Source organism: Dasypus novemcinctus, chromosome 29, assembly GCF_030445035.2.
Source record: "Dasypus novemcinctus isolate mDasNov1 chromosome 29, mDasNov1.1.hap2, whole genome shotgun sequence".
NCBI classification, from domain to species: Eukaryota; Metazoa; Chordata; class Mammalia; order Cingulata; family Dasypodidae; genus Dasypus; species Dasypus novemcinctus.
The window spans coordinates 28098525-28115025 of record NC_080701.1 but is presented as its reverse complement, the minus strand read 5'-3'; the positions used below and the strand labels follow the sequence as shown (position 1 = coordinate 28115025).

Genomic DNA, 16501 nt, shown 5'->3' with positions numbered 1-16501 from the left:
AAATCAGATTTTGTTGCCATGCTTCTTTTTGTGCACCCTCCTGACCAGTCCATTGGGATGAATGGAGGCTGGAAGTCACCAGACCCTCAAGTCCCATCCTAGACGGTCTCCTCTAACTCCAGGGCTTCCGTGGCCCTTCTAGTGTCCTGCTCGTTTTGCTTCTCCTCTTCTCTCAAGACGTGGCTATGATGAGTTCCTTCACTGGCACAATACTTCTCCTACACAAATCTCTATAGCAACTGTGAGGCAGGGTGGCCCTACCCGTCGTTTCAAGAGGAGGAAACTAAGACTTAGATCTGGCTGCTTCCCGATGGTGAGGACTTGGAGCTGGACTGCAACTCTTTAGCCAGGCCCTTGAGACCAGGAATCCGGCAATCCCTCTTCCAGTGGGGCAGAAGTTGGGGGGCTAAAGGAGGCCAGCAAGGCAGGAGCCCCACACTTGGATCAGCTCCCAAAGCGCCTCTCCCCAGAGAAAAAGCAGCAGCGCTGAGGCTCTGGCCTGGGGGAAGGGGGCGGGGGGAGAGCGGAGAAAGAGGAGTTTTTCTAGTCATCCAAACAGCGTTAAAGTATACAAATAACTACTGTTTGACCCCACACCCTCTGACGCACTGGGTCTGTCATGCCTCCCAAATCCCTGTAGGAAGTGAGAGACCCATGAACTAGTATGGAATGTCAACTATTTCTTAAGGGAGCATCTCTCTTCTTCTAAGACTTCCCTTCGGAAGAGAACTTGGACTCAGCCTTTCTCCATGGTTCTTAACTGTGGCTATATGTGTCTCTCTTTCAATAGAGAGCAAAGAAAAAAAGAGCAAAGAACACAGGGCTACAGGTAGGAGTCCATAGGGGAGAGGCACTGAATCTGGATGAAGCAGCTGGGCTTACAAACACGGGGGGGGGATCCTTTTTCAATGTTGGCACTTCATCCATTTCTCCTGTGATTTCCCTGAAAGTCCCTTTCACGTGGGCCCTCCAGACACTCCAACAAGGGAATCCCTCATTCTGTTCCATCCCACCAGCCCATCTGCATACATACTCTTCCTTACCGCAGACCCCACTGCCCACATACAAGCCCAGGAGAGCACAAGGCCCACGCTATTGGGAACGGGAGAGTAAAAGTATAATTCTGAATTCTGTCCAGCCATTTCAGGTGGGGTGCACCTGAGCTGGGGGGAGAGGGCAGGGTGGGCCTCAGGGAGGTAGGCCAGAGACGCAGAGACCAAGAGGAGAACAACAAGCAGCAGGCCTGGCCCTGATCAGCGGTGGCGTACACAAGCGCTGGAAGAGACCTCGGCCACCCTACCTGGCTACTCTTCTCTTTCCTGGTGGGAATGGGGGTGGAGAGGGCTGGTGCCCAAGGCTACCTGGCCAGGTGATGGGGTCAAGGCAGGTGACTATGCGGACCTGGAAAGTCAAGCTTGCAAGGGCGACTGCAGGATGTGGCTGATTTCTAAGGCTGCGCTCCAGTTCTGAAAACCTCCACAAAAGTCCCTAAAGCCACCAGTCAAGTTCCCAGAGCCCATTCTGGAGAACAAGTTTTGCCGCTGCCCTTGACCTCTTGGAAGGAGGGGAGCCTTTTTCCCCAGCCGCCTCTCAACGCCCTCAGCTAAAGTCAGGGATGTGAAACTCCTTGGCACAGGGCTGTTGTGAGGATTAACAAGAGGAGAGAGAATACGTAGCTGAATGACTGGCCCAGCGTGGAAACCCGATAAATGTCCCCGTGCCTCCTTTCCCCCGCCTTCTAGCCTGTCCCTCCTGACTCTTCCTCTCCCATCCTCGGAAGAAACTGCGGGAAAGAGTTACTCATCGCCTCCTTCCAAACACAATGTTGTCAGCGGCGGGGAAGGTGGCCGAGCCCAGAGGAAAGAGCCGGGGCCAGGCTGGGGACGGTGCCTGCGGGCACCTCTGGTCTCCAGGATCACCGAGGGGAGACTCAGGTGCGAGTGGGGGGCCAGGTGTGACAGGCTGGGAGCCGGGAGGGCACACGTGTCCCCCCTTTCTCTTCCGCCTGTGGGGGTCCTGGCTCTGGGGGCTCCGGTCACACGCAAGAGCTTACCTTGAGAGGCCGGGCGGCAGGAGGGGCCGGGGCGCAGTGGCAGGTGTGGATGGGGGGGCCGTAGGTGTAGAGCTGGGCCCTCAAGGCCCACGATGCGGTACCCAGGGCCACCTTCCGACTGTCCAGCAGTACCTGGCAGGACGCAGCCTCTGTCCTCGGCGCGGCCCTTCCATCCCCGTCAGCAGCAGGGGCCGGGGCGGCCTGCGGCCCAGGGCACCCCAAGGCGCCCCTGGACGGACGGTCCGTACTCCACGGGTCCTGGGGACCCCGGACGAGCGGCCAGCGTGTCCGGCCCGCGCAGGGCTGGCTGTCCCCATGGCTCATGACGGGAGCGGCGCTAGGCCGGCGGCATGGCAGGGCCGGCGGCTGCCTGGACCCGGGCCTGCGCCTCGGGGCGCCCCGCTGCCCGCCCCGCCGGGGACCCGGGGGCCGGGGACCCGGGGGCCGGGCTGGCTCCTCTGCCTCCGTCTCCTCCTGCGCCGGGCGGGCGAGAGCAGCCGGCGGGGCCGGCCCGCGGCCTCCCGGGCGCTGCGGGGCTGCCAAGAGGCGCGGCCCCCCGGGGAGCGCGGCCGCGGCGGGGGCCGGGCCGGGGCGGGCCTGGGCCGGGGGGGCCTGCAGCTGGACGAAGAGGAAGGAAGTTTTCAGCGGCTGCTGCTGCGGCGGCTCGGCCATTTCCTCCGAGGGGGGAGGGCGGTCCTTGCCAGGGTCTCGTTCCAGGCCTCGGTGCCCAGGGGGGCCAACGCCGGCAGCTGTGGGCAGCCGTGACTCAGCCCGCTGTCCCCGGGCCGCCTGCGGAAGCAAAGGACACACCTTCAGCTTGCCACCCAGCCCGGGTCTTCAGAGGGCCAGGGGAGCCCAGGCAGGGAGTCCCAGGGGTGGGGGGCTCACATGGACAAGCAGTGGCGGGGGGACGGGACACAAAGCTTCTCCCCGCTCTGCATTGCCCCCTTTCCCCAAATTTGTTATAGAAAGATGAAAGTGACTGATGGCACGGCTTCATCCTAAACTCTGTATTAACTCTCCCTGCCATCTGGTGTGCGTACAAAGCGGTTCAGGCATGCAGCTTCCAGTAAACGTCCAAGTGTCCTTTTAATCTGCCTTGCTTGCCTTGATTTTCACGGACTATTTTTAACACCTCTAGATAAAGACAAACAATTGTAAGCAATTTTAATGTCTTCATAAATTTCCACCTCAAATCCCGTGGCTATTTTGGGGATTCCCCAGGGGTAATCCTGCAGACCCACGTCAAAATACTTACCATGAGGTTAAAAAGAAAAGAAGGAAGAGAGAAAGAAGATATAAGAAAAAACATCCAAGTAAAATCAGGCTGGCAGTTTTTAAGCTTTGGCCTCCTTAACTTGAGACGTGCAGCCCTATTTTTGATTGATCATTTCTTTTTTAAGCAAATTATAACCAGTCGTTGAGAAGGAAACTATAGGAGAAGAAAAGCAAGACAGAAAGGAAGAAGAAAATCATACTTGACAGACATCGTAAAACAATCACCTAAAGAATGGGCTGAGTAACTGCACATTCAGAGTTGTTACTGACAGGCTCAGTATCCTTGACGGTGGAAAAGGGCCTTTGCCAAGTCATGCTACCTTTTTCCTGGGGAGAGAAAAGGGCAGGGCTGAGAAAGCTCTTTTCTTTACCAATTTGAAATGACTAAAAGGGAACCAACAAATCATCCTCTGAGACAAAGTATATTTGTGGCCCAGAAAGCTCGCTGCTCTGCAGCACATCAAAGCCAGAGCTGTCTCTCCAAGCGGCTCGACATGACCTCACTTTGGCAGCACCCGTGGAATAATCAAAGGCCACAAGTGCTGGGAATCAGGGTGAGTCTTTGGAAACTAAGGCTGAGTGGTTGGGTTCCTATGTCATCCTTTTAAAAACTCTTCACACAGCTTTTTTTTTTTTTAAGATTTATTTTATTTATTCCCCCCCCCCCACCATTGTCTGCTGTCTGTGTCCATTCACCGTGTGCTCTTCTGTGTCCACTTGTATTCTTGTCAGGCGGCACTGAGAATCTGCGTCTCTTTTTGTTGCGTCGTCTTGCTGTGTCAGCTCTGTGTGTGCGGTACCGCTCCTGGGCGGGCTGTGCTTTTTTCACATGGGGCGGCTCTCCTTGTGGGACGCGCTCCTCGCGCATGGGGCTCCCCTATGTGGGGGACACTTCTGCGTGGCACGGCACTCCTTGCACATGGCAGCACTGTGCGTGGGCCGGCTCACCACATGGGTCAGGAGGCCCTGGGTATCGAACCCTTGGGCCCTCCATATGGTAGGTGGACGCGCTATCAGTTGAGCCACAACCGCTTCCCTTTACGCAGCTTTTTCACCCAAGGTTACGGCACACTCTGCCCACATTTCCAGATGGCTGACAGACAACTCTCCTACATCTCAGAAAGGTGTCCCAAGTGGTCTGGGCCAAACACAGGCAGCTCTAATCCCTTTATAACAAAGACTATACCAGAGAAAAATTAGGTCCAAATGTTGCATTCATCCCTTGGAATAACGATATGCTGATAGCACTGCACTAATTTTCAACAAAAATCTGATGTGAGGGATTTCTAGTCATCTTTGCACAATTCTCACTCTCTCTTTTAAAATAACTTGTTTGTATATTGCTTGGACATTAGAATTACTCAATGAACACAATTTTGTAAGGAGCTAGGTCTTCCCATAGAACAGGGATTTTTGAGTTTTAGTTTTTTAGGAGGTACCAGGGATTGAACCTGGGACCTCGTGCATGCGAAGCAGGTACCCACGCAGTGAGCTAGACCCGCTCTCCTAGAACAGGGATTTTTGTTTTAGCATCTGCAAGTGCCATTCATTATGCTACACGTTTCATAAACCTTGTTCCATCCAGGGCACAACACAGCGCTGTGAAGTAGGTCACATTGTTTCCATTTTACAGATGAGCAGTGTGAGGCTCAAAGAAGTGAAGTCACTGCCTGAAGCCTCTTTTGCCACAACTACCCCAGGTCAGCAGGGACGTCAAGAGCAGATGACAAGTTTCACTTTAGCTCCCTTATCCCTTTCCATTCAACTTTCCAAAAAAAACCCTGTACTAAAGAAACCGCGGTGGTACTCGTAGGTTGAAGGCATTTCCCTCTTCTTGTTTATTTGAAAATTCAAGAGATGATTGCTCTTAAATATTTCATTTCCAGTGGGCTGGAACAGGACGGGAGTAAAGCCAGTGTGGATGCCACGTGCAAGTTGACAGGAGGACCAAGAGGGCTTACTTGAGGTCACAGGTAAGACACCGCCTTGGAACACCTTTACATATCTGGGGCCACTTGTAGAGCCTCAGAATCTGTACGTGAAGTGGGGCAAGTGCCAGGGAAGCAAGGGTTACTGCTGCTGACGTAAGTAGCATAGTGACCGAGAATATGTGCTTCAGTGAGAGACTTTTCTCTGGGTCCTGCTTCCATGGTGGGGCTGTGTGACCTTGGGCAAGTTACTTAACCTCTCTGATGACCAGTGTGCTTTTCTCTAAGATGAGGATACACTACCTACCTTATGGGGTTGGTATAAGGATGAAGTGGAAGAGTATGTAAAGGGTTTACTTGGTATAGCGCGGTGGGACATTACAGGTTCTCAAGAAATGTTAGTGACTGTTAGAATTTATACCCACAAACTGTTGAGGCCTGGAGAAGCTTGGTTCACTCAACAAAGCAATCTGAGCTGCCTCATGAAATAGATCATATAAATATATTTATCTGCAATGCATGCTTTTAGACCTCCTGTCTAATGGGTGAGCATCTAAAAGCCAAAGAATTAGTTAGGATGAGGGAAGCATTAGCAATGGATTTGGGGTCAGGAGACAAGGGTTTGGATGTGACATAACCCACTTACTTATTAACTGTGACTCACAGCAAGTCTCTGAGTCTCAGGGGACTTATCTGTAAAAAAGCAAATAAATTTCTGCCTTGACTGCCTTACAAGGATTGCTTTGCAGGTTCAAAAGAGAAAATCTACACCCATGTGGAATCTAAGCCCCTCTTGATCTAGAGGTGGAGTGGACATCACCATCGCAGCGTCCACAGGATGGAGGAATAGAATATGGATTAGAGTGGACTTACTGCTATTCTATTATAGAACTATTGTGACTAGTAATGAAAGAAATCGTAGCATTGAGGTGGAGAAAGTGGCCACAGTAGTTGCTGAGGGTGGGGAGAGGGAAGAAGAGATGTGATTTGGGGGCATTTTGGGGACTTGGAGTTGTCCTAAATGATACTGCAGGGACAGACGCTGGACTTTATATATCCTGCCATCACCCACTGAATGTGCTGGGGGAGAGGGTAAACTACAGGGTAAAGTATTATATATGTGGTGCAGCAGTGCTCCAAAATGTGTTCACCGAGTGCGATGAGTGTGCGACAGTGATGAGGCAGGTTGTTGGTGTGGGAGGAGTGGGGTGGGGGGGTAGGAGGTATAAGGGAACCTCTTATGGTTTTTAATGTAACTTATTTTTGTGATGTATATATCTTCAATAAAACACCATTTACAAAAATGATGGGGGGGTGGGGAGTGGGGTATATGGGAACCTCTTATGTTTTTTTGTTTTTTTTAATGTTTTTTAATGTAACATTCTTTGTGATCTATTAACTTTAATTTAAAAAGTGTGAAAAAAGGAGATAATCTATGTGAGAGTACTTTGTAAACACAAAAGTGGTATATATTAGGTCTTTGGTTTGTGATGGGTGTCTTTATAATCATCATCATCATCATCCTCCTCATCATCTACTCATGGCAGCCGCAGTAATTCTGAACTAAATCATTGTCTCTGATTTCTCTGAAGACTCAACTCTTGCCCTGAAAGCATTCTAATTTGACTGCATATTTCCCTACGGCCATTAACCTTCAAGATTCATAAGGTAGCCATGTAAATGATGAATAATATAAATTATTCTCTATTTCTGCTAACGATTCATTTAGTCACTTCAAGGGAGGGAAAAAAAAAATTCTAGAATCCTAACAAGGTGGAGAGGGGAGTGGGCACTGAGGAAGGATATCAGAACACTCACATCTTTCACCTAAGCCTTATGCAACCTTATGAAGCAGGTAGTATAATCCCCGTTTTGGAAATAAAGAGAGAGAAGAGAGGAGAGGAGAGATTAAGTAACTTGCTTAAGGAAACATAGTTATGTTTGGCAGTGGTTTAGACTGGCTCTTGCTCTACCTCTCTACTTCTGGCGGACGCCATCTCTAGCAGTTCGATATTACTGATGAATCCCAAAAAGAAATATTGGATTATGTTTGTAAACTGATCTTTTCCTCTGGGCGTATTAAATTATATTGGATTCATAGGTTTAGTTGATTAAGTAATACCTCTTGTGCCAGTAGGGCATTGAGTCCCCACCCTTTAGTGGGTGGGGACTCACAGATAAAAAAGCATGGCAAAGGACAGAGTTAGAAGGCTTTTAGTGTTGGAGTTTTGATGTTGGAGTTTGATGCTGAAGCTGGAGCCCCAGAGGTAGAGACAGAGCTGTTTGCCTGATAGTCTACAGCTGACCTTGTGGAGGAAACAGAGGAGCTGAGCCCTCGCAGACGTCGGCAGCCATCTTGCTCCAAACCATGGGAATAGACTTTGGTGAGGGAAGTAACTTATGCTTTATGGCCTGGGAAATGTAAGCTCCTACCCCAAATAAATACCCACCAATTTCTGGTAGTTTGCATCAGCACCCCTTTGGCTGACTAATACACCGTCCAAACAGCTTGTCCAGCCTAGCTGTACTTCTTATCTCTAAAGCTGGATTCCCAGAAAGATTCCACCCACCACATGTGTATCATTCTTGCTGACCAGAAAGTTTTATTACCCTCTCTAGAGGTATTTCCTCAGTGTTCCTCAGAGTGTAAACGACTGAAGATTGTATGAAAATGGTACTTTCTCAAGATCTCTTGTCTGAATTGAAGAAAACTAATTCTCCCCAAAAGAGTGGTGATTCCAGAGAGTAAGAGTCAGAGGCCCAAGTTGCGGGAATTCCCAAGGGTTTCTGGAAATATTCCACTCAGAGTTTTAAGTCAAACTTAGTAGTCGGTCACCACCTGCCTTCCAGCTCTCCTTCACTCCCTCGAGAGGCGACGCCTGCAGGTGTCTCCACTTGGCTGTTGAATTGGGAGCTCTCAGGAATCCCTGTTCCCAATCCTGTTGTGACATGTTGGGCATTTCCAGCCTGATAGAAAGGAAAGAGTCTAGGAAGGTACAGCCCTCTTCTGCTATAAGCAACGTGTTTGGAAAACCGATTAGCTGCATTCTTGAGTCAGGAAAGAGTGAGAGACTAGGTGGACGGGTGGGGCAGGGAGGTGGACTGGGGAAGAGCATGGCAGACATGAAACCTTAGAGGTTGTGAGGCTTGAAGTGCTAAGAAGGAGAGGACATTTCAAGGGCATGAGGGGTGGGGGGTGGCGACCTGAAAGATATGACCTAGGAGAGTCCAAGCAATGCTCTGCCAGATCAAAGAAGGCTTCAAGATTTTCCAGGATATTCTGTCAGCTGGTTAGTAATATACCCTCAGAGTCATAGCTTAGTCTCTTCCATTATTATAAGGACATTTACATAACAGTGAGATTGATGTACTATGGATGGTGAAGGAGAAGAAGCAGGAGGAAGGAGAGTGGCCTTTATTGAATGTCTACTTATGCCTGGCACTGCCGTGGGCATTTGACATCTCTTTCTTCTAATCCTCGGAGCAAGGTAAGTGTTAGAATCCCTGTCTCAAAGATATGGACGCTGAAGCCTGCAGAAGTTAAAGTATTTGCCTAAAGAGACACAGCAAGCAGTCCCAGGTCTTTCCAAAGCCTGTGCTCTTTCCATGATGCCACACTGTTCCCAATTCATACATTTAAAAGCCAACTTTGGCTTCTATTTTATAGATGAAGTCTCGACATTTTTATCTAAGTTAAAAAAGAGGTCTTTTGAAAAGGAGAGGGGATTAAAAAAGAGAGAAAAGAAAACTTTTCACAGGTCCTCTCCCAGTTAGAGGAGCACATCATCCCCTCATCCCTTCAGGCTCCTCGGGACCGCTTTTTGCCTCTCCCCAAGAACTGAGCACAGCTCATTTCTTCAGAAGGAGAAGCCAGTGGGCCAGAAATTCCCCTTGTGGTTATCATTTATAGAGGAACCAGGGAACGCTCGGGAAACATTCTCCTGAGCAAGAGCCTTTCATTTCTACCCTGTTTCTCGCCCCTCACTCCCCCACCCCACTCACGCTCCCGCATGCTCTGAGGTCCTCGTCGTCGTTTAAGGTGACGTGTGCCTGCCCTGGCATCTGATCACACACAGACTGCTTTTGAGGCGACCAGGGAAAGTGCCAGAGCAGATAAGAGCAGCAGGCCATGCCAGGTTGTGAACGCTCTGCTGTATGTCACGCTCCTCTCGTGCCTCCTTCCTAAAGCCCCGTACTCTTGGGCGCCACACAGTTAGAGGCCAGGGCTCCTGGCAGCCAGGCAGGACCGGGCGGGGGACGGGTGAGGAGGGTGGCAGGCTGAGGGGTGAGGGGTCTGTGGGCTCGACGCCAGAGGCTGCCCCTCCTTCGCTTAACCTCTGGTGGCTTCTGCTTGTTCCTCAGTGAAGTCGCCCCCACGGGGTTGCCAGGTTACTGGAAAGCACTTTCAAGAACACTTGGTTAGATGAATGAGAATTACTTCTAATCCGCGGCACATTTTCCACGGAGTCAGAGGAGACAATCGCCCAGTTCTTGTGAACTTGGTCACAGCTGCGATGTTATCTAGTGCCTCCAAGAGCCCAGCACTTCCCGGTTTTTATCCAGTTTAATCCTCACGATGCCAGGAGATGGGCCATAAAGATGACAAAACTGAGGCCCAGACAGATTCAGCAACTTGTGCAAGGTCATCCGCAAGTGGCCAAGCCGGGCCACCAAGCCTTTGTGTTGTCACTCCAAACCAGGGATCTGAAGGGCCCCTGCTCCACTTGTGCCCACGGCCACCTCCCAGCCCGACTCTGTTAAGTCCTTGCAGGGCTTCCCTCCTCACCTAATCTGCTGCACCAACTGCTGCTACATCAGTGTTCCAACACCCCGTCCTCGCCGTGCCCCTGTCCCGGGGACCCCAGTGTCTTAAGGACAAGAAGACCGCGCAGCCAGTGATTGGCTTGTACCTTCCTTGCTGATTCGGGGTGCTCCCCCACACTCCCCTGTGTGACCCTGCCTCACACAAGGTGTGCTCCCAAGGTCTGTCTTCCTTGTAGATTGTTCTGACAGCAACTTCAGGAAGCAAGGGTGGGTAAGTGCTTGCTCAGAAGCCTGCTCGAGCCACCTCCCTCGCCAGCCCTCCCCATCCAAATGCTACTTTTCCATCACCTCCAGGAGCCCTTCACCAGCTCCTCTGATCCTCATTAAGCCTCTCCTTTCCAGAATTTTCCTACCACTTTCTGACAATAGCACATCTTTGGAAGCCAACCACATATCATTCCCTGAATGATCATAAGGAAAAGAAAAGACAGGAAGGGAAGAAGGAGGTTTTTAGAGCTTCAGACATTTCCTTTTTTGCAACTCCCAACTCAAAATCAGAAGCCACCCAAAATATTTTAATGTTGCAACTCTTCTCCCATGCGTAAACTAACTCAATTCTAACCTCAGATCTGCACATTGATAATATAAATATATCAGACAACAACATTCACCGAAACACAATCAAAATATGACTAATAGAATAGCGTGACTGAAAAACCATTTGATGTACCCCCCATGCACAACGATGCACTGTTAAATAGAACTGAAGGAAGTTTTATCAGGATTTAATGACAACAACTATTAAACACATACTGATGGGGCACCTGCTGTTTACCGTGCAATAGCAGTATCCTTCAATAAGGGCCCTGCATAAAAGCTTCAAAGGAATACATGGTGAGCCTTAGTTACTCTTGGCAAGTTTGAGCTTTGGTTCTATTCTCTACCTCCTACAAGGGCAAAATAATCCAGGAGTCAAAAACCCCTTACCTGGGTCAGTTATAAACTCAATTCCCCTCCCAAGAAAGCCAGGATATGGGCCCTTAAGCTAGATGAAGGGAGACATCTAGAATCTAATAAGGCGTAACTACATTCAGCACCTTGTCCAAAACTGGATTCACTCCAATTTTAGGTCAGGCTGTCCACAGGCATTGGTTTTAGGATTGTGGGAGGTTCCACTGTACTTGACAGGTGCTCCAGGCTGAAGATACAAGTCTAGGTTTTGGTTTGGAGAAGTGATGAAAAGGAAAGAGCCCTACACAGGACCAGAGTCCTTGCCCCACACCTCAGCAGGAGCAGGCGTGAAAATATCAACCACTGTACGTACAATATAAAAATCCTTGCCCTCGCGTCAAATGCTACTGAATAATTACCACGTTAAGATGACAGAGAAGAATTTTATGGCTTGCTGCTCTCTTTTAAGATAAGGCAAAGTGAGCAACTGATGAGTCTAACATCAGTGAGGTGTAGTGCATTGCTATCAGCTGACTCACGTTCACTATTTCAGTAAATATATGTAAGCAGTCACAGTGTGCTATGGGCGATGGGGTCTACAGAGTCAAGTCTAAACCAGTCAGTGCCCAGAAGCAGCTTAGAGCCCAGTGGGGTGTTGACTGTACACATAACTCAGAATCAAGACAGAAGCAGGCAAAGGCCATTAGAGATGACAAAGTCAAAGTACTATGGGGCTCAGAAGATGGGGAGAGCACAGCAGATGGGGCAGGCTCCATATACTACTGCCATACAAGAAGCATCACAAATGTGTATGATGGACTTTTGAAGATCAAGCAGAAATGAGAGCAAGGAAGAGGGCAATTTAGCAAGCATCTACTGAGCTGCTATTATCCATGGTTCCTCTGTAATAGATGGCTTCATAGCACATATAACAATGCATCGAGGCAGAGTTGTTTGCATAATGTTTGAGGTCTGACTTTCCTAAGACCAGGGCAAACAACAAGTGGGTTTGCTTCCATTCTATACACAAAGTTTAGCATGCAGTAGGTGCTCAATAAATACTTGTTAAATGAACAAATGGTATATAAATGAACACATTCTTGCCTTTAATAAGCCTGTAATATAATGAGGAGACAGAAAAACATACAGCTTTAAAACAAGGTAGAATGTGATCAATATTGAATGGAGAGAGAGAGAATAATTCCAACTGAGCTGCCAGGGAAGAGGTGCCATTGGAGTTGGCCATTGCAGGTCAGTATTTCAACAGGTAAGGATTGGGGAGCCACAAGTCCATGGCTGAGAAAACCAGAGCCAAGACTCACAAATGGCTAATTGTATAGCAAGCGGAAGAGTAAGCGGTTCAGAGTGATGGAGCACAGACCACATTGGGCCAACAAGGGAAAATAAGGCTGGAGGGCTTCCTTCTAGATCACAGAGGGTCTCAAAAACCAAGAGAAGGGGGTCTGCTGAGGGTTCTTGAGGAAAGGATTACAATGAGTCAGAAAGACAGTGAAGTTCATTAGTTTATTCAGTGCAGCTTTTCAGCCGAACAAACCTCTCTTGAGGACCCACCAGAGGCTCTTTCTCCACACTGAGGGAGGAACAGAGGGAGAAGGCAAATGGCGACCACAAGTCTGGCCCGTGCCAGGTGCCTCATAGGTAGTATTTCACCCACTCCTGTGGAAATGCTGCCCTCCCCTGGTACGGACAAGTGGACGGAGGCTCCGAGGTCTCAAGCCACTTGACCAAGGTAGCTTCCTCAGCAAGAGGGCGGGCTGAGATGTGAACTGCGGTCAGCCAGTCTTCAGCGCCATTCTCTGCAGCCCACCTGCTTTGTTCCTGTCAGGAAGCAAAGCAAAGAGCTGCCTGCCAAACAGAGCACCATTTTTGCTGGGAGAAGAGCAAGCCAGCCTGGCCCTCGACGGCTTGGCGGGGACGCGGCCACACTGAGCGGGCAGAGGACAGAGCTACAGCCTGTGGACCTGTTCACCATGGCCCGGTAGACCAGGTGATGGTGACAGGCATGGATGAGGAGGGAAGCTTGTGTGCTCTCCACCCACACTCCGTGCCTTGCAGAAGGAAATCTTGCAATAACAGAAACAACAGCCTTGCTTTTCTGGAAAGGCTCCTTAGAATAAAAAATGAGAAGTAGAGGGAAGTGGCTGTGGCTCTATCAGTTGGGCTCCCGTCTACCATATAGGAGGCCCTGGGTTTGTGTCCTTGTGAAGGCAGGCTCACCTGTGACCATGGAGAGCTGACGGCCCGCGCCTGCGGAGAGCTGGTGCAGCAAGATGATGCAACAAAGGGAGAGCAGCAGACACAGAAGAATGCATAGTGAATGGATGCAGAGAGCAGACAGCAAACAAGCCTCAAGGGGGGGGGGGATAAATTTAAATAAATTAATTAATAAAAATGAGAAGTAGAGAGTAGAGGGCAGGAAAGGATACTTCAAAGCACAACTGTGTGAAAACAGAACACTTCCCATGAGTTCTGTGCAGCTGCTTAAATACAGAAAAATGACCGTTACCACATATGCATTAGGACTTCTTTTTCAACTTCACATTATTTCTTTTCTCCCGTGGACAGGATGCCCTTGTAAGTGGGAGAGGAAGTCCTTTCAATATGATGAAACTTGAAAGATGGCCCTCCGAAAATTCTACTCTTACTGATTCATTTCTTTGGCTTAGCATTGCCTAGGGGTGCCAGTGGATTCTCCTTTTAAACACTAGTTACTCTAGAAGGAGAAAAACCCCACCACATCCCTGACCTGTTGGTGCAGGTGGTTTTCTCAAGCTGCTGCCTTGTAGACTGTTCTGATGGCAGTTTCTGGGCAGCAAAGGTGGGTAAGCAGGAGAGAATGGAGCCAGAGCCAGGCCAGGGACGGTCCCTGCAGCCTTCAGCCGCCCAAGTGAACTCAATAAAGGTCAAGAATTTAGGGCAGCTAATAAAAATAAAGTCCAAAGAAAACAGTACCAGTTTATTTGTGCTCAGTGTTTACAACTCTAGTCTGAGAATTTTCCTTGATTCCCTTTCTGCTTTTGAAATACGGCAAAGGATGGAGAAACACTTGAAAACACAAGTTTCAACCTTTTTAGCTCCTTGTTATCACAGACATTTTCATCTAAAAGAAATACACTTGTGCAAACACATACCCATGACTGTGCTTTTTGTTTTGCATTTAGCAGTAGAAAAAGGCAAAAAAACCCACAAAAAACAGTTACCACTTTAAAAAAATATTCCAACCAAGCAGAAAATTGGGAACAGCAGCCGCTGTGAGAAGAGGCTGTGCGGACGGGGTACAAATGAGTCCTCTTTTCACCCCAGACACTTTCATCCTTCTGGGCACCGAGGTCAGCCAAAGAGGCCGAGGCCAGGGTGCTGGGGTGTTAGAGAAAGAGACGGGAGGCGAGAGCAGGCAGGTGATTGGTTCTAAAAAGAAGCTCCTCGAATGTTTCGAGCCTTTCTCCGCCTAGTGAGTCATGAGCCTTCAGCATGACCAGACTCGGGTTTGAAATGAGAACCCCGGCCTCCGCCACTTCCTGGTGACCTCAGGCAGGTCCCTTGGACTAACCGATCCTCAGTTTTTTCACCTAGAAAATAAGGATAATAATAACACCTGCCATGCAGAAGGAAAGCAAAGCTAAATGGGATAATATGCAAGAAAGCCATTAGAGAGGGCAAATTGCCACGCACAGAGGAGTCACTTCTCCAAATAGATGGCTTCACTCAAAGGAACAAAATATCCTTGAGAAAACATGTCCTGCTCGCTGATTCTGACTAATAAGAATCTTAGAGGATAAACAGGAATTAGCTAATCGGAGGGGAGAGGTTATTTGGCTTTGTATGAGCGAAACACCCGTGCACAAAACCCACCAAGCACGTGGTTGGCAGGGCAGGTGGGGCCCGCAGCCTGCAGGGGGTAGGGCAAGCAGGAGATTTGGCTCAGGGGTTCTGAGCACAGGCTTTGAGGCTGTAGGGCGTTAAATACCTTCGTAGGGAAGTTGGGTTTTATTCCATAGAACAGGGTTTCATCTATGGTGCTCAGTCGGATTTTAACAAACACACCTTAAAAACCATGTCTCTAGTCAAACAAGCGCAGGGAGTAGTGACAGCTAATCCTGTTTCCTTACTGCGGGACTCCTCAGGCCCTTTACTGCGCTAAAAGGCACCAGGAATCTTCAAGAACAGAAGGTTCTCTGCAGTGCTCTTGCAAATCTTTTGACCCCAGGTCCGTTTCCTGATCCTGACTCTCACTTGCACCCCCACTGTGCAAGCATTTCCATTTTCTTGCCACACGCGCTGGGGAATGCTACTCCAATGGAAAGCCAACCAGTAGACGCACTGCACATCTGCCTGTTAACTTCACTGTGCCTTGGACAACGTCTCCCGGTGTCCTGTGTGCTCCCCACAGTCGCCCCCGACCTCCTCTTCCAGTGTCCCCTGCTTCTACCCCTTCAGCAGACTCTACAGAGGAATGAGCCTGCCCGGGAGATAATCCTTCCTCTCCTCTCTCTCACCTGTTTACCTCCACAGATTCTGTCTTCGTACTTGGTCCTGGAGGAAGAGACGTCGCTCCTCCTTTCTAAAGTAAATGTGCCATTTTGGTAAGATGAGGAAAGAACTGTCAGGGAAGTGAGGCTGCCTGTTCAACGTCAGAGTTAGAAGGAGGCAGAATTCCGGCTAGAACCTGTTTTCCGATTCCCAGGTCATGGCCCTGTCCGCAGGCCATGTGGCCACACAAATGTCTCTCAATATACGGTTCTCTTCCAAGAGTTTCAGGTACATGACGAGCACGAGTCACTAATAAGGTTTTTTGTTTATTTACTTCTTTTTGTTTGTTTATTTTTTGAGGTAGTGGGGGTTGGGGATTGAACCCAGAAACTCGTATGTGGGAAGCTGGCACTCAACCACTGAGCCACATCGGCTTCCCTGAGTGGGTGTTTTCACTTGTTTTGCTTGTCGTTTGTTTTTGTTTTTTCAGGAGGCATGGGAACCAAACCCGGGGCCTCCCGTGTGGGAGGCGGGCGCTCAACAGCTTGAGCCACGTCCACTTCCAGGTAAGTTTTTTACACTGTCATAGAATCACTTAATCACATTGCAATGTGAATGCCTCCTGGCTTTAATTTGTCAAGTTTCTTTTAATAGAATTAAAATAATTTCCTTCTCTTTTTTTACTGCAATGTTTTTTAGGTATTATCCACCCTAGTCCTAGAACTACCCAGGAATAAGTAAAATGCTACTGCCTTAACAATGAAAACGGAAGTGAATTTATTCAAGTCCCTTTCATAGGAGCTCTAGCTCTCATTTTTTATTTAAAAAAATTTCCCCTGCATTCTCTCTGGGTTCCAGCCATGCCAGGGATGCTCCAGGAGCTGAAATTCGAGGAGAGCCCACAGCTACAGAGTCTGTGAGGGGGAGGTGCTCGGGATATACCTTCATTTTACAGCAGGTAGCAGACCCTTCTTCCGTTGCCATATCCCCTCCTGCTTTACCACCACAAAACCAAACATATCCGTGTATATTTGCT

General features: G+C 49.1%; 1 protein-coding gene and 1 long non-coding RNA gene across 3 annotated transcripts in view; one reads left to right on the top strand and one right to left on the bottom strand.

Annotated features, from left to right (window-relative positions):
* The window catches only part of PSD3 (pleckstrin and Sec7 domain containing 3), a 483258-nt gene extending 480832 nt beyond the window's left edge, over positions 1-2426 (bottom strand). The window contains exon 1 of the mRNA XM_058290063.2: positions 2054-2426. Coding sequence (XP_058146046.1) covers positions 2054-2377 — 324 coding nt within the window. The 5' untranslated portion in view covers positions 2378-2426. The remainder of the gene's footprint in view (positions 1-2053) is intronic.
* LOC111760503 (uncharacterized) lies at positions 1747-16072 on the top strand. Of its 2 annotated transcripts, none has more exons than XR_009184057.2 (3): positions 1747-1934; positions 5218-5304; positions 15956-16072. It is a non-coding gene; the product is annotated as an uncharacterized lncRNA (long non-coding RNA). The 2 variants fall into 2 exon arrangements; XR_009184056.2 differs by lacking the exon at positions 15956-16072 and adding an exon at positions 6009-6608.
* The last annotated feature ends 429 nt before the right edge of the window (positions 16073-16501 follow it).